Source organism: Homarus americanus, unplaced genomic scaffold (assembly GCF_018991925.1).
Source record: "Homarus americanus isolate GMGI-L3 unplaced genomic scaffold, GMGI_Hamer_2.0 scaffold52806, whole genome shotgun sequence".
In the NCBI taxonomy this organism is placed as follows: Eukaryota; Metazoa; Arthropoda; class Malacostraca; order Decapoda; family Nephropidae; genus Homarus; species Homarus americanus.
The window spans coordinates 6,163,729-6,190,313 of record NW_024720773.1 but is presented as its reverse complement, the minus strand read 5'-3'; the positions used below and the strand labels follow the sequence as shown (position 1 = coordinate 6,190,313).

Sequence of the window (26,585 nt, the reverse complement as noted above, 5' to 3'; positions counted from 1 at the left end):
TACGGAAAACCCCATGTTTCACAGACTAGAATTTTTTTCCTTCAAAATATTAGTATCGTTGATATATGAGTCTTTTTTGTTGTTTAATTTTGTATTAATATATTTGTTTTCATTTTGTGTAGATGCATGGGATGGCTGCTGGCAGAAACAGCTGAGTGAATGACAACAACATCATGGCATCCTCGACGCTGTGGACAAGTTTAACGAGAAATATTGTCTCTGTTAATGTTAGATCTGTTTCATCATGCGGTAAGTATATATCTTGGTTAACATAATACATACTTATATGGTTCAAGGGAATTTATGGAGCCACAGGTTAAATAGCCTCTTCCAGAGAAGTCTTCTGTGTGTGATGGTTTGAAGTGGAGAACGCCGTCGGATGATTGTCATGCTAAGACTACATCAGTGTGTCATGCTAAGACTACATCAGTGTGTCATGCAAAGACTACATAACCGTGTCATACAAAGACTACATAACCGTGTCGTGCTAAGTCTACATAACCGTGTCATGCTAAGTCTACATCAGTGTGCTATGCTAGGACTCCATCAGTGTGCCATGCTAAAAGACTACATCAGTGTGTCATGCAAAGACTACATAACCATGTCGTGCTAAATCTACAAAACCGTGTCATGCTAAGTCTACATCAGTGTGTCATGCTAAGACTACATCAGTGTGTCATGTTAAGTCTGCATCAGTGTGTCATGCTAAAACTTCATCAGTGTGTCATGTTAAGACTACATCAGTGTGTCATGCTAAGTCTCTATCAGTGTGTCATGTTAAGACTACATCAGTGTGTCATGTTAAATCTACATCAGTGTGTCATGCTAAGACTACATCAGTGTGTCATGTTAAGACTACATCAGTGTGTCATGTTAAGACTACATCAGTGTGTCATGCTAAGACTACATCAGTGTGTCATGTTAAGACTGCATCAGTGTCATGTTAAGACTACTTCAGCATCATGCTAAGACTACTTCAGTGTGTCATTCTAAGACCAGCAGTGTCATGCTAGGACTACATCAGTGTGTCATACTAAAACTAATTAAGTGAATGTCTTGTCTTGTGATAATTATATTTATAGGCAAATTCTGTAAGTTAATCACATCAACAAGTACAGGATATATTTCTACATGCAGTCTGGGTACTTTCCTGTCACTTTCCACCAGTCTTTTATTTCACCTATTTTTTAAGCTTTTTGTTGATGAGCCCCACACAAAAGTGAGAGCAGAGACGAAGTAGATAGAAAAAAGTCTTGTATTAACCACCTCACTTTTTATTACAGGGTCAAGATGTTATGTCAGTGTATCACAGCGGGGAACTCCGACAGTACCTGCCAGGATCACCAGAGTGGAGCAGCAGCATATTATGTGTGCACCTTCACTGCCAATTGTACAGTTCACCAGAAACACAACAAGCTTCTTCAATAAATGTAAGACTTTTTTGCTGTTGATGTCAAGGTTTACTACTACAGTATATTTTCTTTTGAGGTTATATTATAGGCTTTTATGTATTTTGTTGAAGAACTTAGATGAACCACTCCAAGAGATGGTCAGCTAATCACTTGATAATGGATTGGATAATTCATATGGCTTATTACCCAAATTAGGATTATTACTGTCCATACCTATTCTGTTAATGAGTGGGCCTTCCTCTGTGAGGAAAATGTATAGACTGATTAATCTTAATATCACATATATTATAGTAATAAGTTAAACCTTCATGATACTTGTTTACTGTGCACTCTTGTATAAATGATGGTCCACATAAGGGACAGCCTTGATAGGTATTGGCTTTGTCATTTCCTTCTGCTTATGTGGAGGAAGGAGGCATAATCTCTCAGCTTTTCACTTTCAAATAGATGGACTACACATGAGGATTTGTGACAGACAACCCCAAAAATATCTAAGCAGACTTAACTCACCAAACCCAACATATCCTAAAATACTTCAGTTATACTGTACCTGTATTATACTTACTTTTATATTTAACAAAAAAATAATAGAACCAATACCGAGAAATGATATGAACATGATGGACATGACAGGTGAATTTTGAAGCCCTCTTCAAACAAAAGACTTGTAAGTGATTTATGCAAAATTTATTTCTTGTGCATTTTTCATTGATTTCATGAGTTAAAGTGTTTATCGGGTATGTCTCAACTGTTACCAGTGATTCTTTAAAGGAGTAGGAATACAGCTGTGTTCTTCTTTCCACTTATTTGCTAATAATTTATGTGATTTTAGAATTAAGATGTCTTCCAAGCCCTGCTAATACAAACACATACAGTGTATCCAACTAAGTGACATCTGTTCCATTGTGAAGAAAAAGCATTGGGCAAATGCTGATATCGAGGTAAAGATTCGGAAAAGTTTGACTACGGAACACAAAATAGGTTTTACTAGTGTATTTTCTGTTGTTTCAAGTGAATATGACCTTCATTTCCATTGCAAATTAGTGGTTATGGAGATTTGACCCTCCAAATACCAACAGTATTGGTTGCACAAAGTGGGCAGGGGTTTGCAGAGGGAAATTGTGGGGTAAAAACATGCAAAACCTGATTAAACGAATCCTGCTGACCCCCCATTGTGTATAAATGTTACCTTAATTAACAGATACTAGAGGATAAAGTGATCATTGTATTTGGCTTGGAACATGTACCTGTACAGAGCAAAATATTGTCGGTAATGTTCCTTCTTATTGCTGGCACGAGGTACCAAACTCTTGACGCCCTTTACAGTCGTTCTATATTTTGCACATGAACACCTGTAGCACTTCACAGAGGTTGGCAGAATACCATGAGCCTTAAAAATGTCACTGGCAGCAGCTTTTTTGTAAATACTCAGTGAATGATATGTCAAACCAAGAAAAAACACTGGTGTAGAGAGAAGCCATCTTGTGACTACCCAACTAAAATTCAAAATATGGAGGATGTGCAGGATTATTGCGTAACACAGGGCTGTATTCAAGATCATTTTATGGGCTTTCTTCATGAGGAATCCTCACAGTGAGCTTTGCCCAAGCCATGGGCATTGGTCACATTCTTGGTGGTACAAATTGTGGGGTTTGCATGGGACTTACTCCAGGTCTGCCAACAATTACTGTTAGTTGTGGGCAATAAAAATAAAATAAAGATATACTGAATCAATAGAATTATCATATACGTATTCTGTTTTGTACAAATCTTGTGGTATTTTTTATACAAGTTGCCCATAATCTGCTGAGTTACTGCATGTCGTCTGTTGGCTTACAATTGACCTGCTCAGTCCAAGCGTATTCTCACGTCCACATAAAATGTAAAATTATACCATGACGCTTCAATAAAGCTGCTTTCATTGGTACCTGATAACAAGTACTTTCTGTTTAATATGGCAAGGGAGTTGGTGAGGTTAGGTAGGTTTCTTTGGCTGGTTAGGTCAGGTTCTATTATGTACAGAATTATTCGTTTATGGCAGAAATGTATAGAATGAAAGGTACTCAGAATGATGAGTTATATCTAGAACTGGACCCAAAAATATTGTGGGACATTGGGCAACTTGTAAAAATTTCCCAATCTTGTATACTGGTGATGATAAATGAATTCGCATGTGTCTGTGTGTGAGGTTAGAGTGAAGACTTCAGCATCAGTATTGACTCAACCCTGACCTAGGCTAATATGCTATCTGATTAATATATCACCTGTAAAAATATTGACAACAAAAGAGAAATCTTCCTGGAGTGTGTCAAACAACCCAAACTGTAATGTTAGTTATGGGCAATAAAATAAAGATAATCTAAATCAGTAGAATTATCAAATATATCTTCTATATTAGTGTGTAGTGTTATATTAGAGTAGGCCTAAAGACATCAACAAAATTGAAGGGATATTTCTATAGTAAGACGTTCCTGTATATTCACACTAGATTCATGAATGGGTTTCAAATTTGGTGATCTGATTTTTGGTAAACAAACATGAAATGTCAAATTTTGGGGGTGGAGTATCAATGTCTAAATGCCATATCCAGCCTTTTCCTTCAGCGAAATTTATTATATATATGTATGATGACTATTTTTTTTTTTACTATACTGTACAGTACTAGAAGCATTGCAGCATATTTGTAATTGCAATTATGTTAATAGTCAGCATTGTTTATCCTTAGGGCCTGCTTAGAGTGCCCACCCCCTTCTCACGAAAATTCCTGTAATATCTGAGCATTCCCCATGCTTCTTGAATGCAAAATGTGGGCAATCCCCATAGGGAGATCTGAAGCTAAACGATCTTGAATATGGCCCAGAAACTGACGGTGATTAGCGGGACATACTCGTATGAGTCAGATTTAAACAGTGTCTCCAAAATGTAAGTCCCTGTGTGAAATCGATAAGTCCCAAATACTCCAAAAATATAAATTTGCTGTGGAAAGTTTGTATATAGTATATTTTGGGGGGGCTTTATCTCCATATAAATATGAAGTATACCTTTCCGAATCTTCACCGCTACAGCAAATGTTTGACCAAGTACAAAACAAATGCTACTGGTACACCCAACAAAACTTAGATGCGTTCATGGTATAGTTTATGATATTGTATGAGTTTTTGTTTAATAATAAATTCAGGAAACCCCAGCCAAAATGGGTAAAAACATCCAGCTTAATGATAAATGTTCCTCCTGGAAGAAAAAGCCCAAAAGAGAACTGTTAATTTAAGGTAATTGAAGATATAAGGCAGATGTTTAAGTAGCACTGATGAGGAAACACTGCTTGCTTGAGAACCAAAACAAAAAATTCCCTAGATATTCCCTGCTAAGTTAGAGGTGCATCTCTTAAGGTGGTGCAGCTAATGGGGTGGGAAATGTGGTTTGATATATTCAAGAGAATATTTCACAATCATAAGTACTGTACAGTACAGTACAGTACAGTAGTTCACTCTACCTAACCTGTCACATCATAGATATACAGTATTGGTCTCATGAAATGTTAGTTTAGGTGCACTTTACATATCAGACTGGTGTGTTTAATCTCTTTAGTCTGAACACCTTCAAATCCAACTCAATGCAAGATGTGACATACAACTCATATCTTTGATGCTTGGTGGGCCTACAGTTTACAATCGATTCATCTTTAGGTACATAAGGTTTAAATGTAAAGGTAGTTAGATGATTTTTTTGAAATCTCGACTTTCATCATTGATGTAATTAGCCACTCTGTGCACATTCCATAGCTATATATTTCACTTTCAGTGCTGTGTCAACTGACTCACGTTTTACCTCAGTAGATGCAGATATGTGCTCATCCACCGTATGCTCAGTTTGACCTGGAATCCTAACCTCCTCTTTCCTATTAAACAAAGGTTTCTCTATTTTTTAATTTTGCATGCCCAAAGTTTCCAGGAATGTAATTCATGAATGCAGAGATTTAATTTACATCACTCGGGATTTATGATAATTTAAATTTTAAGGAATGGGCTCTCATATTTGTGTCTGGGGAATATGTGTTGTCAATCCATCTGCTCTTGTTTAGCCTTTTACCAAGAAGTATTTTTATTACAGTATCCGCTGCACAGTTATGGAAAGGCGTGACAAGGTGTGAGCAACTTGAAAGAAGCGAGCCAGGAAGGGTGTTGGCAAGAGAAGAGCCAAAGATTTGAATAGGGGTCAAATAATTGGTGTTGGTAAGTAGTTTGACATTTTGATATGCTTATCTTGTTTTTTTGTAATATTTTGTAATACCATTAATTAAAGTGTTTACAAAGTTATGATTGGCAAATTTATCATTTTTTTTACTTTAGGAAAGGTGAATATGGTGTGGCCTGGCTTGAATGCTCCAGTATTACGTGGGAAAGAACTAATTCAACAAATGAAGACCCTCTTGAGAGAGGTTGGTCTGGCACTAAAATGCCTGGGAGGAGTATTGGCATCCCAGATCCCATCGGAGAAGGTATATTTTAACATAACCTAATGCAGTAACCTAAACTAATCCAATACTCTAATATAACAACCTAACTTAGTAGTAAGAACCTAAACTATCCCAGCAACCTTACCTAACCCAAACCAACTGTGTCCACTGTGTCTCATGCTCTCCTGGTGTTCTTGTGATGCACATTGTTTCACACTCTCTCACTAACTTAACTGTACTTAAAATACTGTACAACATAATCCCAGAGCCAAACTCATAATGCTGGGTATTTTCAACATCCACAACACACAGTGGATGGCTTATTATGCTCATTGACCAAGTCGGTGTGACAAGGAGCACTTGGGCACTCACTTCATCTTACACAAAGTCAACATTCCCACATGGATTCCTATTATTGTCACTTATCTCTTGGAACATGTTGCCTCTACTGCTGTCACTTGTCTGTTGGGACATGTTGCCTTGGTGATTCAGTTCAGAAAAAAATCCACCATAACATTAACAATTATAAAATTATCAGAAATGTCCATCATACTATTGCACATACAGGAATATCTCATTGTTTTCTTTACTCTTTAGATTCTTCTAGTTTGTGTTTTGTTGAATTACACACAATAGTGCAATTACCATTAGCCCACCACAGTATCTGGGAGATCCCTTCTACATATCTTAAATTATTGAGAGTTTTTGTTTCAATAACATGGAATGAATTTGTCAATTGTTTACATATTTAGATACAGAACACTATAACCTCAGGATAACCAGAAGTGTGTGGGCCTACCAAGTTAATATTCATTCCATCAATTCTAAATTTTTAGTTCCTTGTCAAATTTTTGTCTGCCACACTTCAAAATTCATAAAGCCAAGTATAGACTCAACACTCACACCACCACCCACACAGCCACTGAACCAGTTTTCCTCATTTTCTCTCATGTAATAATATATGGAAAATTAAATAAAAAAGACAATGTTTCTCTGTTCTTAAATTTCATACCTTATTTAGAATGCTCAAATATTTCATAAAACAGTTTATTTTGTAAAGTAGATTTTGGGTTGACAGAAAACTTGTACCCATGATTTAAATGTCTTGCTTTGTGAGTACAGGAATCTTTCACATTTAATACTTAAATAAGTAATACAAAAAGTTTGAATTAGAAATAAGATGCTGGGCTCTGGCACTTCATTTAGGGGTGTCTTGTCAGTTTCCTGAAAACACCATTAGATTATTAGAGATCTGATGCACCATTAGATTGTTAAAGACGACACTGGATACACCATTAGATTGTTAAAGACGACACTGGATACACCATTAGATTGTTAAAGACGACACTGGATACACCATTAGATTGTTAAAGACGACACTGGATACACCATTAGATTGTTAAAGACGACACTGGATACACCATTAGATTGTTAAAAGAATATTCTTACAGTTCATTTAATTAACAAGAAATAAACTAAAATTATATGTTTAAAATACAGTAATTTGCTCTGATGATATTTTAATAGAATATTACCCCCGGTAGTCATCTGTGACGCGTGACCATATACAATACTGGATTTTTACTGAAACGAAGTTGTGTAAAAAGATTAAAATACAGTATTGAAGTAATATGGACTTATTTCAGATACTTTTGAAGGATTTGATACAAAAGTGCTTGAGTTGAAAGTTGTGACCTGCATGACCGCCATCTTAGAGAAAACGACGAATGAGCATATTTGTCGTTACTGGAAATGGCAACGGTTTAGGTGGGTTTGCCCTCGCTAAAGCTACAACTGTGCCAGATGCTATTAGGAAAGTGAAGAATATGGCAGGACAAAGACTTCTCTACATTGAGCGTTACAATGAACACACTGGTGAGTGACAAAGAATATTAAAAAAAATAAGTCATTTTTATGATATTCTTTTATATTTCTACTATGTTGTTAACACTCAGGAGAGAGCTTGGGTGGCAGCCACACCTCTGATAGTCCAGGGGTTGGGATAGCAGCCACACCCTTATGGTCTTGGGGGGCTAGGCATCCCCACCCCTTGTGGTCCAGAGGCTGGCGAGGCAGCCATACTCCATGTTTATGCTTTTATTGGTACAAAATTTTTTTTCCCAAATTGAAGGAAGTTACTTATATATAATGTACACTGTATTAAAATTTTTGTGTATACAGTAATTCATATTAATACAGTAATTAAAAATTTTGGTGAATAAAATATTTAAAGTTTTGGGGATTTTTACATTTTTATATGTATCTTTCTGTGTGGAAACCCTGAGAGTGCTAACAATCTAATTTATTTTTTAATAATGTATACCGTACTGTAATTGTATTTACATTTACTTTTAACAATAGTGGGTGCACCTTCTGTACTACATTACCCCTGTGCACCCTCTTTATTGTGTCACCTTTACCCTTCTACACCATACAATACTAGCTTTAAAAAGGTCTTGGAAATATTTTAATAATTTTTTTATTCTATTTTACAGTCCTCCATGACTTCTTCACTCAATTTGGCAAAACAAAAATATTTGTCAAAAAGGTGCCTGAGGGTCATGGGTTAGTGTGTCACCGAGCCATCCGCACCATATGTGAAGTCATTGGAATCAAGGACATTCATGCTAAGGTTGAAGGTCCCAGCAATATTCAGAACCTCACCAAGGCATTTTTTTTAGGACTCATTAACCAGGTACAGTACATCAGTAAAACACACTATTTTTATTTACAGTGGTTGAAATACTTAAGAAAAATTAATTGTAAAATCTACTTTGCAGTCTTGAACTGAATTTAAACACTGCTATGTGATTTTAGATTTGTTTTATAAATGGGGAATCTTAGATTGTAAAATGCAGTTCATAAGGTCATTGTACTCCCTGCAGGTGTTGAAGTGAATAACAGTACTGTATGTTTCATACTGCTGTCATAAAATGACCAGTTGGTAAATGCTGCATAAGTATGGTAGGTGGAGTTTATAAGAGAAGGAAAGGGATTATGGCTGTATTATATCTTCTTTTAGATGTGTTACTTTATAACTTGTGTCTGGAAGTGTTGCTTACAGGCTTCAGATATACAGGTACTATACAGGAGGAAATTCCTGTATTCCTGTCCAACATTAGGCTAATGTCTGACTCAGCCAGTATTGTTAGCATGATACTGTACAAAGTATTGAAACGTAAGTGAGGTTCTCCTTGGATCACCTTACTAGATTTTAAAATTTTTTGGGTGATTTTTGCTCAAAGGAAGCCAAGTGTTTTATAAGCAGTCCTCATGATTTGTTAAAGGTAGGCCATGTTCTGTAATTGAATGGCCGATATTTTGTGTTAATAATTGATACAGAAATTCATTGTCTGTCTATACTGTATATATTCCCAGAAAACACATCAGAAATTAGCAGATGAGAAGCAGCTGCATCTAGTTGAGTTCCGTGATGAGACCCTCAACTTTCCCAAAGTGATCGCGTCACCTCAGTCAAGCAAGGTTCGCACTGCAGATGAAATACCCAATACCGAAGAACTGGATTTCGGTCGTGTAAGTTACTGTGACCATTGTTGTGATCACTTTAAAAGCAAATTCATCTTATAGTAGACCAGCCATTCATGAGAAGGTGCTCTAAAAATTTTTGTTGTGACATTTTCTGTTGAAAGCAAGTATCGATGCTAGATCTATCACTCATAGCATTAGAATAATGCTGTGGGTAGATACTAATATATTTTGGCTTGAAGGTCATTTACAAGGTCAAATATTTCATATTTGGTCAAAAGCATATTTTTTTGTATTTCTCGCTTATTACCTAACATTTACCTCAAGATACCTGACCTAAAAAGCATGTTGCTTGTTATTGCCAGCTTATTAGAATTATCTTGGAAAAAATATGTAAAGATTTTTATTTTTTATATATTTTTTTTTTTAAATTGTGAAATCTGCAAAGAAATAGGATACGAGTTAAGTGTGCATCGGCCCCTTGATGTTTTGTGTGTGAGAATCATTAAGTGGATGTCATACGCTGATCTGCCCAGCCACTTTCACTTTCCCCAGTTGGAAGGTAGATACCCACTTACAGTTGGATGAACTAGGAGTGCCTTGGGCACAAACTACCATTCCATAGAATAAGTCAAGCTCTAACCTATGCTGCCACATCAATTATCACTCAGTAACTTTCATTGCAAATAGAAACACTCAAAATCTGGAGGAAAAAATTCTTTATGTGAACATTTTAACTATTAACCTTACTGATAGTAATTTTTTCCAACTAATTTTATTCAGTTGTAATTTCTTTCCCTAACACTTGCCTAAATTCTCTCCACAAGATTTGTCAAACAGCTCTATCTCAAAATGGAAAGAATAAGGGGCAGAGTATTGATTCAAAATGTGTACTGCATCTATTTTTTTATTGCAGCATGTAATGTGTGGCAGGGTACAGTTAAAGAAAAAGAAATGCACCTTATGAGTCATTGCCAAGCTATGACATATATCTGAAGAAATCGCTAAGCGCAACCACGAACAGGTAAACGCTTTGTTTTGGTGTTAAATGGGGTATGGTATGGATTGGGTGAGCATATTTGTGATACAAAACTGGAAACCATGTACATGAATAAACCAAGTGAGTGTCTTGGAGCTTTCCTCGGTGTGGAAGAGGAACAAGAACACGACTGTTATGCCAGCTTAAAAGAACAAATGGCAGTGAAGGAAGGAAGAATCTGGATTGGTCTTGATTCTGGCCACCTGCAAAATAGCCAGAAGGCAAGAAAAGAAAACAAGCTTTCCATTTTATGAGTCAGAGTTGTGTGTAATGAAGCCAGTTGTTGTATGCGGATCCTATAGTTCCATCTTGAACAAATACAGTAACAGCACTTCATCACACATGCTGTATTGAGACTTCTCCTCCATATAACATACAAAAAAGTTGACTCACTTGTGATGAAGGAAATACCGGTATGTCTAATAAACCCTTTTGATAATACAGTACTGTATATATTTTGTTTTTCATGAAGGTACAGTACAGTACTTCGGTTAACATTGACCTTGAATAATGTTTGGTATAATCACCGGAAACATGTTCAGGGTTCACTTTGTACTTTTTGTAGACTTTAATTATCCATTTTATGAGACTAATTCAAATATGACTGCCTAGTGTAATCTGCCTGCCACCAGTACTGTATATGCCAGAACCATTAGCTTCCAACAATACCCTGTAATTTAAATATGGTTTTTGTGCAGAAATATTTATTCTCTTATATATTTTTTTACATTATGAGAATGTTTTCCTTCATATTTACTTTTTTGCATATTCTGTATGAACAATTGTGTGCATGTAACAGACTTAAAAAATAATAATACAAATAAGAATATCCTGAAATTATGAGTTGTAGAATAACGATAACACAGTTTTGCCCGGTAGGAAGAGGTGGAGGATGTAGCTATGGGGACAAGCTAACTTAGTGACTTGCCAAGTCCACACACACCGCGTTCATTTCACTCGCTTACACATCTATGCTCTTCATGTTTCTTATATTATAGCAGCATGTTTTTCAATATACTGCAATAAGATAATTACAATAACATTGTGTGTGTGCATGATGTTAGTAAAGTGTAAACATTTAAAGTAGAATGTACCATTGCCACATGAAGAATTCTAGAACACTCGGTGTATTTTTTTACGTCACGATTTGGAAGTGCAGGTACTGATGCGGGAAGAGCATCTCCTGCCCGTAAATTTTCACACTTGTGCTCCGTGTGAACATTCCCATTGAAATTCATTAATTTCTAAAAGGTGTTGGTCCTTACACATGGGAAAAAAGCGTTTGTGTGAGCGGGCCTTACGTACGAATATGAGAATGAGGTATTCCTGTATTTTGTTCTTTCATCAAATCAAGGATCCTGACTTACTAGTATTGTATTATATATAATTATATCACACAAAGATGGGTAAACAATTTGTATGTGAATCAATATTCTCCCCCAGTTGTTGGGAAAGTGTACATCTCATATTGAGAGAGATGTACTGGATCTTCATGGGTTTCTCTAGTAAGAGTAACTGTCCTTGGAACAAGAATTATGGATCTACATCTACAGTATATCTTCAGTATTTATTTCCCTACAGATATCACTGTGATGCTTCTGAAACAGCTGTAAAGAAAGCATGAAGGCACATGATTAAGTGAACATGAAACAATAAACATTTCTCATTTACTTAACATAAGAATGCACCTAACAGGTTGATATAAACTAAAGCCCAAAAATAACATCTGAAAGTGGAATCAACTGCTAGAAGTATCTACTGTATTTCAAGAATGCCATACAGATGATTGTAACTTTTGTAAGACAAAGTAAAATAAGGTACTGTACAGAACTTGATTTATTTTTATTTTGTTTTCTCCCTCAGATGAAAATTGACATGTTGGTGGAACATGGTGAATTACATAGCTTCTACACCGAGCAGTATCCTGAGTGTAGGCCGGGAACCCCATTGGAAGTAGAAACCACTCTTGATAAATCATCACTGCAAAGAAACAAATTTGAATGTGAGACAAGCAAACTTAATAAAGTAGGCTGTACACTTATCTGCTAGTATCTCAATATTTACCAAGTGTTTACTGTACATAAATGCTGACACTTCAAGATACATGTTGAATGATGTCGAAGAGAAGCATTAAAATGTAAAATTAAACTTAAAACCAAGTGTTTAACTTAACACTCACAGGACAACTACATAAACCCATTATCACAAAGGGTGATCTACACTTTTAGTAAATCACACAGCTCTAGTATATTAATGGTGAAATCACATATCTTTTGAGTCAGAAATTTTCAATTTAACCTTTTTGCTGCTGCAGATGTAACCTTCTTACCATCTCCTGTGCAGCAAATTTTCAGACATTAAAAAATATACAGTTCCTAGTTTTTATGATCAAATTTTTATGCAAAAAGTAGGGGATACCACTACATATGCAATTTATTTTTGAGATGCTAAAATTCATGCATTTCCTTGGATTATTTACAGACACTAGCAACCAGTAATACCTCACAGCTTGGCCTGTTAGTGGGAGGGCTAGAAGAATGTGGCTAGTGATGAGTCTAACTGGGCATTGCTGCCAGTGATGTTAACAAAACAATGACAAGAATATTATCTGTAAATCTTCATTTCTATCAGGTAATTATTTATGATTTGAATCAGTATATATAGTGAATGAGGTTCTTGTCTTCAGGCAGCAACATAATGAAAGAATCTAGGGATGTGGTAGGCAAACCCAGGATAAAGGAGCTTACTGGTACCCCCAGGATGGTTTGGTTGGATGGTATTGTGTTGTAATCTTGAGGCATTGTAATAATTCCTGATTAATATTCAGAGACATGGCATCATACGCTCCAACCAACCTCCATCAGGCTGACAAGCTTTAACTAATATCTTGTATGTGACCGAGGGGAGCCAGCATGGAGAAAAACAATTTTTCACCAGACACTGATGATAAAAACTGCAGATTGTGTGACCACTAAGTATTCTATACACTTTTTTTGTTAAAATTCTTTGTCTGTTGTGCATTGTATATTCTGTACAGTAGTAGTTAAAATTTCTTTTAAGATAATGTTATTGATATTTTTATATCCTTTCTTCATCAATGCAGATTACTGTACTGTAACATAATATCATCAATTATATTATAATTCTATAAACAAGACATTTTACCTAATTTAGCTACAAGAGGTAGCTATGCTGAGGGAAGGAGACCAGTGGCTTATGTACTAGGTTACCTCCAGTGTTCCTGATTATTATGTCTAGGGTTATTTTGAAGCCTAGTACTTTCTCGATTCCACAACTTGAGCTAGTAGACCATTCCATAGATCTATCACCCTCTGTGTGAATATTTTCCTATGTTCGTTCTACATGATAACTTGGCGAGCTTGAGGTTATGTCCCTTGTGTTGGTGGTGCGTGATATCACAAAAAATCGCACGGGTTCACATTTTCCATCCATTTCAAGATTTTGAATGACTGTGAAATCTTCAAATAAGGAGTTTCTGTGCTCCCTTCCAACCATCCTTATATACCTTATCAGGAAATGACTTACAAGATTGAAAATAAGACAGGTTGAACATTTCAAATTCCATGTATTCTAACCAAACCCAAAACAGTACAGTACAGTATAGTCTGCATTATGCGGCTTTTGTTCTGCGTTTTGTCATTTACCGCGTGCCTTGCCAGAATGAAAATGCTTTAATTAAAGTAATTTTGGTTTTCTGACAGCTGGTCAACCAGCGCGCCATTCTGGATTCAAACCTCCCGCCATGCCTGACCACACGCTGGGGGAAGCGGCAAAGTGCAGAGTATGTCACTGTTGCATTATCGGTGACGTCATATGACGTATCGGACTGTGATTGGGCCACGCATCCTTACCACCCTCCCCCACTAGCTGTGATTGGTTTAATGTAATATGACGTGCCCTACCACGGGAGGGAAGAAGTCGCTGACCTAGCAGGGCCTGTCTCATTGTTCTCAGTTCTCTCTTGTGCCCGCTATTCCCCTCACAATGGCTTATGCGGGACCCCCACTACCAGAGAAAAATATTGAATTTCCTGGACCAAGCCATGATTGTGTGAAGGAAATCATCGAGTTGGGGGAGAAAATTAAGTTCATCCTTAACAACTACCCAGACAAGCATCGGTATGAAGCATCTAATAACCATCTGACGAAATTTATGGAGCTGTATATCCAGATCTATCTAGACAACATCAAGGCTAGTCGTCAACGTAGTATTGAGGACTTCCTCGCCTGCAACCCACCACAACCACAGCCAGCCCAAGTCAGTGATAGTGACGATATGGACTTTGAGGGGTTTATCAGGGTGGCCCTGCAAACCCCTGTGAGTAGTGAAAGTGATTCACCGGAGGGCAACTAATCTGCCTCGGAACCAGCCGCCATCCATGTGTGCCGACCCAGCTATTCTACTAACGTAAGTGTTAAAAAACCTAATATTATTGATATTTCTCTTAATTATTAATTATGTGTGCTTACCATCATAAAATTAAGATGTTATTTTTACTACAACGCACGTATTGTGTCGGAAAAAGTGGAGTTTGGGGGTCGGCCCAGTCTCTATTTCAATTAATCCCATATGTTCTGTTATTTCATTTACGCATTTCTCGTTTTACGCGGGCCTCCACGGGTTCAATTGACCGCGTAAATGCAGATATACTGTATTAGATTTTTTTTGGGGGGGGGGGGACGATCAAATTGGATTTTTTTCCACCGTTAAGTTCTTGGAGGCATAATGTTAAGAGACAAGTAACAATCAATTTGTAAAATACAGTACAACTTGTACAGTACAGTACAGTAATAGGTTGAAGATATGAAAACTATACAGTATCTAATAACTTGTCAAGTTTTTCTGAAAAAAATTCAGGGACAATGGACTTTCAAATCTGAACTACCCGATATGTGCAAGAAAATAATAGTGACTGGATTTTTTTTTTTTTTTTTACATAAGATGGTGATAAATGTGGGAATTTTAAAGGACTGGACCCAAAGAATTTCACAGCTCTTGATTTTTTCTTGTACAAAAGTTAGGTTTTATCCAAGAGAAAAGATGTCTCATGGAATTTTTGCAGGTGCAATTATGTTTTATGTACAGCATACAAACACTAGGCTCTCCCTCCTTCAGTCTGAAGAGCTCCTGATAAAACTTATCTCTTACCTGAGTGGAGCAACCCATGATGATATGAAGTGCATTCCCTTGCTGGGGTCTGGGGGGGGGGGTGGTACATAGGAGTGTGATTCCTTGGGAAATCCCATCTGGCCTTCTGCACATAAGCACTATTCGCGTTCATCCAGTTTTGCTCTAAGACCTACTGCCATGGCTGTTCCAATCTCCTCAAGGCACTGTGTAACAGCAGGACTCATCAGGAGTTGTGATTGATAAATTAAGGACACTCATATAAAATTCATATGATATGGATGGAAGTGAATCCTGAAGTTAAAACATTATTAATCCTTGAAAAGATTCGGGGCTAAAGCCCCGGAAGCCCACCCCTAACGAAGTCTTGGTGGATATACGAGCTAAACTTAAAAAGAAAAGAAATGGGTGAATTTCATCACTTAGTTAAAGAACTAGAAGAACATCCAAGTTGATACCATATGTATTTCAGAATGAACCAGGAAGAATGTATTTTTTTACATGATCTCGTTAAAGAAGACATACAAAAGCAAAATACACAATTTTGTGCTTCACTCAGTACTGGTGAAAAATTAGCTGTATGTCTAAGGTACCGGGGCAAGTATTAAATAATACAGCTATTATTTAAAAAGTTTATTAAGGTAAAATGGTTACTTGTAATGCAAATTTACTTTTTTTTTCAACTCATGAAAATTTACCTTTTTTCAAACTTGAAACGAAATATTAAATTTTTCAATTTAAAAAAAATTCATTATGAAACATGATTTTGTTTTCAATTTGAATAAAGAAAAATTACCAAATGTTTCAATTTTGAAAAAAACAATATTTTTTTAATTTTGAAACAAAAAAATTAGTTATTTGTTTTAAGGACCAAATTGAAAACCTGTAAGTTCTAACACTGAAGGCCTATTGGTTTCTGCAGTTGTTAGGTTCTATGGATCCATTTCAGTGTCCATTTGGGGTGAATATACTGAATTACTAGTTAATGCTGAATTTGATACTGAGGATGCTGTTAATGTTGTAATTCATTCATGCTTATTTTTGCGTGCAATACATTACTCAAGTGTAATTTTTTTTTACATCTTCGCCATGCTAAAGAAAAACATAACAGTTACATCTATTTCTCTTGCTTGCCTCTTTTTGTATTTGTTTTTTTTCTCAAGGAAGCGTTTTCCCTTATTATATGAACCATTTCTTCAATAGAACTGTAACGGGTTTCTCGTTTTCTTTTTTTGATAACACTACGGTGTGAAACTGCAATTTTATCAGGGGTGATTTCTACTTGTGGATCGGTGCATGACTGTTCAGGATTCCCATTTGTTTCACTGACGTTTTTTTTCGGATTCTTGTGTATAATCAAGTAATCAACGTAAGCATAATTTAGATCATTTTGAGTACCTTCCTCCATTACGTTGTTATGTGTCTTCCAAGTTACTATAAACGGCAATGACCGGCCAAATGACCTCAGATCTCGTTATCAGGTCATCCTCTACCGCCTGGTCTCCAGGTAAGGTGAGGTCGCCCTCTGTGGGTACATTGTGTGAGGACACCTCGTGTGAGATCATGTAATTCACCCCCAAGGGTGATAACCCTTCTCTCAGCTAAAACATGACATCCACTAATCCACACACCAACCACCACAGCAAACATAATTAGAACTTACAAGAACAGGCGACATAACTAGTCACGTCAGATCAGGTAAAAAATATGACTCACTAATCATCTATCCTACGTCTACCTCAAATGTTTTCAAAGCATTTTTAACCTTGGGCCACTGACAAATAAATTTGTGTAACATATCAATTTTGTACTGACCATCACTAACGTTTAAAGAATTAATTTCTCTAATCAAACTTGCTTCAACTAGATGATTATTGTTCCTAATATGAACGAAAAGTGCACTGCTTTCAGTATGCCGTTCTAATATTGTGATTTTATCAAGATTAATCTTATCCACGTTTCCATTGCGGATCTACATGATTATATATATATATATATATATATATATATATATATATATATATATATATATATATATATATATATATATATATATATATATATATATATATATATATATGCAAGTAAATCACTGTAGGTGCGCGTGATCCAGGTATATGCTGATAACCACAGGATATATATATATATATATATATATGCCGATAACCACAAGGAAAAATAAAACACGAAGTTCCCAAGCGTTTTCATAAGAAAATAAGGAGTCTGCAATAGGCCGGTTGGCCTGTGCATGGCAGCTCCTGTCGAGAGTTACTACCACTCTATCATCCATGAATCTATCTAGCCTCCTTTTGAAACTTTCCAGAGTTCCCGCACTTACTACAAAGTTGCTAAGCTTGTTCCACTCGTCCACCACCCTATTTGTGTAATTCACATCTTCAGGGGTGAGTAAAGACTAAGGAGAAGTACAAAACAAGGTACTGTATATATATATATATATATATATATATATATATATATATATATATATATATATATATATATATATATATATATATATATACAGAGGAGGGTGAGATCAAGTCCACAGTGGTCAGGTATAGGTAATGACCCTACTAATCTTCAAAAAAAAAGCACCGCAGCGGTCGGTAGTCAGGTCAGAGGGTAAGCTGACCCAACCTTCTCACCTGGTTACAAATCTTCTTAATTACGAAATTATCCAGTTTGTACATACCATTACTCAAATTCATGTTGACGGATTCGGTATGTTTAATGAGACTAGATTCTATGATGTTCCTACTGTCAATTGAATTACAAGGTAATATTGAGGAGGCATTATCCCAGTGAAGGCAATGCTTATTATCCCTCAAATGAACAAACAGCATTGGATTCCTGGTCTGTCCTAACACTAAATGGGACTGCCCAGCATGGGCCAATAGGCCCGCTGCAGTTTCCTCCATTCTTATGTCCATATATATATATATATATATATATATATATATATATATATATATATATATATATATATATATATATATATATATATATATATATATATATATATATATATATATATATATTTATGTAGATCCACAATGAAAACGTGGATAAGATAAATCTTGATAAATATATATATAAATTATATATATATATATATATATATATATATATATATATATATATATATATATATATATATATATATATATATATATATATATATATATATATATATATATGTGTGTGTGTGTGTGTGTGTGTCAGTAAAATTGTCATAAAGTTTTATAATTGAATAAGCATGTTATAAAATCTGCAATTATACAGTTGAGCATGGATATAGATAAATGTAGGTATACATCCCACGCAAGCCGTGGGAGTATATACAGTTTCTGTCGAGACAGTTGCAGGTAAACAGTAAGGTAATTTGGCCAAGGTTAGCACGTAAACAATTATATAAAATCTTCATGTTCGCCAGAGTCAGAAAATGACGAAAGTTTTATAACCAAATCTACTGCTGTATAAACACGTCATCTACAGTACATCTTCATCGACTCCTTCACCAATTATAGTTTTGTATTTTTACAGTTATGAAAAAGAGCATAATACGGCCACTTTCTCTTTTTATAGAGCATCTACATTCATATTGAAAAGACGACACAGAATACGATAAATAAATATAAAACTTGCCTTGTTTCTGATCAACTAATGTAGAAGAATGCATGTGTTAGAAATATACTGAGAAAGTATTATGGCGGGACGTTCAAATTTGTCCTCGAAACTTTCACAAGTGGCAAGGTGTTGCAACGGCCACTGATGGCTGTGTTTTCAACAATTATATTACCCAGACCAAATTAAATCTTTGTATTTTATCAAGTAGTACATGTAATAAAATAGTTGATTATGAAAGTGAATTGTATTCATTCTTTGCTCATAAAAGAGATAATATTACCAATATATATATAAACTCGGCAACTGTAATAAAGAGAACGCCCTAGCCTCAACACATGCCACGAGTTATTTAAATATAGCAAATATCTTAGTATTCTACATTCAAAACAGCAAAGGGAAGCGGCGCTGATGAGCGTTAAGTTATGGTTGTGAGCGAAAGTCATAGTTTTAGAGAGAAACATCGGGAATCCTTGCGTGACGTCATCAGTGTGAGCCCCGTCGCTTGGTGGCGCCATTATTCGTTGGCCAGGAGGCACACGAGTAGGACATACCGGGACGGAGCTCTCACAAGAACCTTTTTTTGCCGTCCTGTTGGTTTATTTTTCTGCGTTTTAGAGTTGATATTCCTATATCATACATTGACATAGGCCTAGTCAACTCACTCTATTTTCATTTACCCCCAGATTTGATCAAAAACGGCAAAAATTGATTATTAAGGTAAAGTATTCTTCGCCGGAGAAGACAGAGGCAGGCAGGGAACCCCTTCTTCCCATCTGTGATTCTCGTGCAGTTGTTCCCCTTCTTCTTCTTGTGTCACGCCATGCAGGTTTGGCCTCGTTAGCTATATATACATAAGTTATTTCAATATATATAATATAAACAATCGTGTTGGTTTGCATAGTTGCGTGTAATAGTGAAAGCGTCAGGCCTACCAATCTCCTAACTTGTGTACATTTTTATGTTATTGCTGCTGTTGTACCTCTTAGGATTAGTTAATGATGTATGATTTTTTATTAATTAATAATTTGATGATTGGTTGAAACTTGGCAGGGTTGAGGGAGCAGAGGAGCCGAGCCACTACAGTACAACGATGACTACGTCGTACACTGTCTGGTGAAGTGAAGGGAAGGGAGGGATGAAGAAGATAATGTGAAGTGATGAAACTGTGAATACTAGAAACGTTGATTAAAATAAGCGATAGGCGTAAAGTCACTGAATAAATATCTAATTTTTTAAGAAATCAGTCGTTGAGTGGTCATGTTGGAACTCTTAAGAGCTGCCGGAAACCTGCCAGGTCTGACTCACGCCGTCTGATGCCAGATGTACAGCACTCAGAAAATTAACTAGATTTTCTAATTGACTATAAACTCGGGCGATTTAGATTGTTTTGTATTGAGTTGACGTACAAGCTCTAATACTGCTTCGATATTTGATGAAACTCACGTATTAGGAGTTACGTAGTGAAAAATACCAAGCTGGCGGGTGTACGTCTTTGTTCGACGGGCGTTATGGATGATTTACAATAACTAAATATTTTACAATATAATGGCTATATTCACGGGCTTATAATTATTATCGTCCAAGTAACTTATTAGTAATGAACGCTGACCTTATCGCGTATTAGCCACTACGTACTTCAATCCTACCCCTCCCTTCTTGCCCCCCCTCTCCTTCCCCCCTCTCCTTGCCTCCCCCCCTCTCCTTCCTGCCTCGCTCCCCCATCCTCTTGAAACACCCACTACTCACTCCCCGCGCCATCCGCTAACCCCCCACCCTCCGCTGTCTCTGTCTCTCCCTCCATTACCTCACCTTCGACCTAGTATCGCCTTCCACCCCAGAATTTCAACACTACCCTCACCGTTCACATTACACAGCCACTCGTTCAGCCCCCCCCTCTTCCATCGACACACCTGCACTCCCGCCAACAGCAGTCCCCCTGTCCTGACGTCACTGACCGGCCGCCCCTCACACACCGCTACGCTACGTCATGACTCCCTCGCCACTCACATTTTCAGTTCATACACTTTAGTTCCTTGTCTTTAATATGACTACCCGCTTCCCTATCCCCATCCTCCGCCACTTCCCTCCTTAGTCCATCTCCTCCTCTACTTCCTTACTCTCCCTTTACCCCCCCCTTCCTCCTTCACTCCTCTACCCCCTTCCTCCGTCTCCTTCCACCCCTCTACCCCCTTCCTTCATCTCACTCACCCCTCCCCCTTCCTCCATCTCCTCCTCTAACCCCTTCCTCCCTCTCCCTCCCTCTAACCCCTTACTCCCACCCTCCCTCCCACCCCACTCCCACCCTCTCCTCCCACCCCTCTACTCCCACCCTCCCTCCCACCCCCTCTACCCTTCCTCCCTCTACTCCCTCCCACCCTCTCCCCCTTCCTCCCTCCCACCCCCCCCCTTCCTCCTCCCCCACCCCTCTACCCCTTCCTCCCTCCCACCCCTCTACTCCCCTTCCTCCTACTCCCTCCCTCCACCCCCACCCCTCCTTACTCCACTTCCCCCCTCTCCTATTACCAACTCCCACACCCGGCCATCTCTACGCCCCATGTACCTTCCTTAACCTTCGTGATTACCTTTCGTAAAGCACTCATTTGCTACCTCCCTTACACCCACCCCCAGTGAGTACACCTCCCTTACACCCACCCCCCAGTGAGTACACCTCCCTTACACCCATCCCCAGTGAGTACACCTCCCCACCCATCCCCAGTGAGTACACCTCCCTTACACCCATCCCCAGTGAGTACACCTCCCTTACACCCATCCCCAGTGAGTACACCTCCCACACCCACCCCAGTGAGTACACCTCCCTTACACCCACCCCCCAGTGAGTATCTCCCTTACGCCCATCCCCAGTGAGTACACCTCCCTTACACCCATCCCCAGTGAGTACACCTCCCTTACACCCACCCCCAGTGAGTACACCTCCCTTACACCCATCCCCGTTGAGTACCTCCCTCCAATAAACTTCAACCTCTCCCCCCTACTCTTTACGCATGTGTGTTTTTTGTAGAAAAATCAGAGTGAAAGAAGATTAGAGGTGGGGGAAGGAAGTTGGTTATAGTTCGGAAATTGGAGAAATTTAGGAGGAGGTAAGAGAGGGCGGGCTGACCGCCTAGCTAAGTTAATGGTGTGTTAGGGTTCTTTCCCTAACGGCCGGACCTCCCACCTTCCCGCGGTTTAGTCCTCACTTTGTGTAGCGTCAACCTCCAGTAATTTGGTGGGTGATCGCCCCAGTTACTCACTTCTGCGTGTTAAGGTACATCTGACTTTATTTATGACAATTTGTATGATTAACAGTTGATTTGAGGCAAACTTATCCAATCCAGTGTGTAAATTTATCGTGAGATACAGAGGAATTCATGAATCTAATATTTCGTTATGCCGAGATGTGGCCCCCTATCCGTACGTCGTGACAGTATTTGACCACACTTTGACCTGTATAGTTGTGTAGTAGTAGTTACACTGATATTAGGTGAATTTGTGTTTGGTTAGTATTTTCATACGCCATGCATGTTAACTGTAGCAGCCCCCCTATTGCGGTAATGTGTCACGCTAGTGTGTAGCTACTAACATTTTGAGAAGTAGAGTAACGTTTGTTAGCCGTAACGCTTAAGGATTATGATATTATCTCCAGTGATTAAGGTAGTTAGAAGAGGTAACGATAAAAGGGACTGGTTGAAGTTTACAGGTGTTCTAGCACGTCACAGGTGTTTGAACTGTAACAGTTGTGCAGGGAGGGAGAATGTGGGTTGTTACTGAACTGGCGTTGTGAGGGCCGGAGCTTGCAGGAGGTCGTCGGCAGCCATCTGTTGTAGGTCATCTGTTACATGATTATAACGAAAGTCGTTAGTTATGTTAGGTGAGTAATAACGTGTACCCCTGTACCACCCCTCCCTCCTAGTATTGTTCATACCTTAAAAATCTGTACAGTTAATTATCTTGTACTATAGTAGGATCAAGTTGTCTTAAAAAAAATGTCAGTATCATGCTACTAACGTCTCCCGCCCTCCCCTGTTTGTTAGTCCCATCTATCTTTCCTCCACCACGTGGTGTGTAGTGCCTCCCCTCAGTAGTTACCCCCCTCCTCCCTCACAGGGTCCCCCCCCCCAACTCGCGTGTTCAGGGTGTCTGCCAGCATTGCGTACCTTATACGCAACTTGTTGATTGTGTTGCTGAGTTGTAACATTCAAGATAATCGCACCTTTGTGTCGCTTTAGAATTTAAAGTATTGAATGGCTTGACTAGCTAAACATGAAAGTAGTGTATATTTTATTCATGTTCATATCTTTATACCTCTTGGTTCAAGCTCGTAAATATTGGTGGTACTCTACTGTTTTGGGGACCTCAGTGTTGTGTTTGTGTACAAAAACTGAAGTGTTGAGGTGTATAGTTTTGTATTTCTGTTGTGGAGGTAACTGTAGCATCCCAAGTCTTGAGATAAAATTATCATACGTCAGTCTTGAGATAAAAGTAAGTATCTAAGTCAGCCTTGAGAAGTATTTTAAGTCAGTCCTGAGATAAAAAGTAAGTAATTTAGTCTTGAGATTAAAGTACAGTATCTATAGATCAGTCGAGATGGAAGTGATTATCTTTATAAGTGTTTAGAGGTAAGTCACGTTTAGCTGGATTTATTGTTAGAGTAAATAGTATAATTACCAAATGGTGAGGTGTCTAGTAATAGTGTAGGGGGTTGTTATAATGTTAACTACTGTAGTGTACTTAGGGCTCATGTGGTGTTAAAGTTGGGGGAAAGTCATGAACCTTATCTAGCTTTAACTTTTTAACCTTTCCTTGATTTTATTTAATCTTAGCCTCAATCTAATCTCAACATTACCTAAACCATACCCAATTTAACCTTCCCTAACTTGTCTTCGCCAATATGTCTTAACACCGTTGCGTTTAGTAGGTAATAGTCATTAAGTTCTTAACTGCGAACAAATAAGGGGTCATAATTATCAAGGTGATAGTGTATAGATTATATGTAGGTGTTGGAGATCTTCCTCACACCTGCTTTTTATAAGGAATTCCAAATTTGCATGACCTGTAATTGGTAGACGTGAATGTGTTTATAGAATAAAATTTTCAAAAACTGTATGGTGGCAACCGTTAACTCCAGTTGATGTCTTAAGGTTGAAGTGTGGTCAGAAACTCATCGATTTTTGTGCTTAAAGCGGAAGCTGTGGCGGGTGACCACGTGGTGTCTACTTTAAAATGTCAGATTACAACGTTCAAACATCCACACCGCCACCCGTCGCCTCTCACCCGTGGGCTGGTGGTCCCTTCGAGGATGGGGGGGGGGGATTGTATGATAAATATTTCTTAAGTGAAGTGTAAAGAAGGAACTAACTTTTGAACTTGAGCTAAATGATAAAATACTTAGTAAAAATAAGAATAAATTAGACATTTGAACAGTTAATGAAAGAATAGTTGGGAGATAGGATAATCTTAACAAAACATCCTCGATACAGCTGACTCGATAGTTGGTGAACTTGGCAAGTAGGTGTTGGATCGTGTTTAACGTTTTTTTTTTTTTTTTTACGTACTGTGTTTGAGCTTAGTGAGAATACGAGTCCTTGGGTGTTGAATTACGAGATACATTGCGAATGTAACGAGCCCTGCCCTCCCCAATGTAACATGTAATTTAAATACGGTGTAATTTTTGTGCTATAGCGGGGGTATATTTGTTGTAATGTGTTTTAGTTTAGTCACAAGTGCATTTTCACATTTCTGTTTACCATTTACCAGGATGAATGTGAGTGCGTATTAACAAACCTTTTGAGAATGTGAGGCGTGTGTGTGTTACGGTTACATACGAAGCCAGGCTAGGCTGTGTGGGTCAGCTGTGACAAGTTTTGTTTGTTTTTGTGCTTAGAGTTGTCCAATCTCTGCATTGATGTAATTTTCAACAACGCGACAAAATATATATATATATATATATATATATATATATATATATATATATATATATATATATATATATATATATATATTTTTTGGGGGGTGGGTAGTTGCTTATTAGATTTAAGTATACTGTATGTGGCATGTGAGATATAAGTGCGATTGTATTGGTGTGAGTGTTTCAGCTCAAATTAGAATATTAGTAAGAATAGACCCCCCCCCATCCACCTCAGAGATACAGCATCTTACATCTGTGTCGGTCATAATTTTGGCGTTTAATAGTTTGTCAGGAGTGACTGACTAGATATGTTTTTACAGCACACCAGGTGTACCGGAGGCGACAATTCCACACCTGTGTTGGGAGTCGCGCACTGCTGCAGGCGACGCTGCCACTACACACAGCTCTTAAGTTAAGAGGCCATATGAAGGGTGCACATAATTATGGAGTTGTGTATGTATGAATGAAAGACTTGCTGGTGGGTTTGTGACAAAAAGTCAGTGTTATGTTAGCCGTATATCCCCAAATGTACCACAAGGATTATACATAGTTGACTGGCTGATTACTGGACTCACGCCATAATGTCTTTTACTTGTCCAACCCTCCAAAAAGGCATCGTGCCAGATTTGAAGTGAAAAGTTGTGGAGGGAGGGAGGGAGGGAGGACGGGGATCATGTGACAGTCCTGGGATGGTTAACAATGATACAACTTTGCATTATCAACACAGTACAGTCAGTATTGGTTGTGTGGTGGGAGGAAAGACAATACAGTTGGGTGTGGTATTAACGGTACGTGTTCAAGGGCTGGCTCCTGCGGTGGGGGGGGTTTCAGATTGTCATAACTACTCTTATTTATTTTTGACAACTAGAACTCATTTTATATGTTACCATCACCTACGTGTTCATCTTGATATACATGATTAGCCAGAGTTTATTTTTTTGAGCTTGAAGTATAAACGAAACAACTAGAAAAGTCGATTACCTTGAGCGCAAGTGCGAGTGTGTTGGGAGGGGTGGGGGGGGGTCTCGGGCTGCCAGTTCCACTAATGCTGCCCGCTCAAGCCGCCGCGTACTCAACCTTTTACAGTATTATCTCCTGTCCATTATCTCACTACAAGGTGTTGTGTTTAGGTGATACAAATACGATAATAATTTATATGAAACTTAGATCGATAGGTAGATAAAATTAGCAATGCATATATTTACTCATTCCCTTTCAAGTGGTAGCCATGTCTTACTGGTAAATTTAAATGTTAAGCTGTTTAGATAAATAACTGATGGGGACTGTGGAGGATATTTTACCCTGAATGTTTCTAGATTTTGTTTCAAAGCTACGGGGTAAAATTTATAACCCGATTGTCTTGTCCGGGAGGTTATGGCAGCTGTAGTGTCGCCATTTGTGCCTTTTATTAAGTGGATGTAAATGGCGATGTGTTGCCTGAAGTCTGTCGAGTTCTACGTGTGGTGAGTGACTTTACCTTTTGAATTTTGCCATGTCTAATGTTTTGTTTTC

General features: G+C 37.9%; 2 protein-coding genes across 3 annotated transcripts in view; both read left to right on the top strand.

The window, feature by feature from the left end:
- Window positions 1–122: 122 nt before the first annotated feature.
- Window positions 123–10,360, top strand: LOC121860940 (28S ribosomal protein S5, mitochondrial-like). The gene is given in 11 exon segments (XM_042358335.1): window positions 123–249; window positions 1,284–1,430; window positions 5,523–5,567; window positions 5,570–5,644; window positions 5,762–5,830; window positions 5,833–5,910; window positions 7,515–7,587; window positions 7,589–7,743; window positions 8,364–8,563; window positions 9,247–9,402; window positions 10,271–10,360. Coding segments are annotated over 11 exon segments (1,125 nt in total). The 5' UTR covers window positions 123–173; the 3' UTR covers window positions 10,322–10,360.
- A 9,338-nt stretch (window positions 10,361–19,698) lies between these two features.
- Window positions 19,699–26,585, top strand: part of LOC121860939 — a 29,405-nt gene continuing 22,518 nt past the window's right edge. Inside the window, exons 1-2 of one of the 2 annotated variants that reach the window (XM_042358332.1) lie at window positions 19,699–19,885; window positions 25,394–25,504. In XM_042358332.1, the coding sequence (XP_042214266.1) occupies window positions 25,498–25,504 (7 nt within the window). In that variant the 5' untranslated portion in view covers window positions 19,699–19,885; window positions 25,394–25,497. The remainder of the gene's footprint in view (window positions 19,886–25,393; window positions 25,505–26,585) is intronic. The other variant, XM_042358334.1, reaches the window with a different exon arrangement.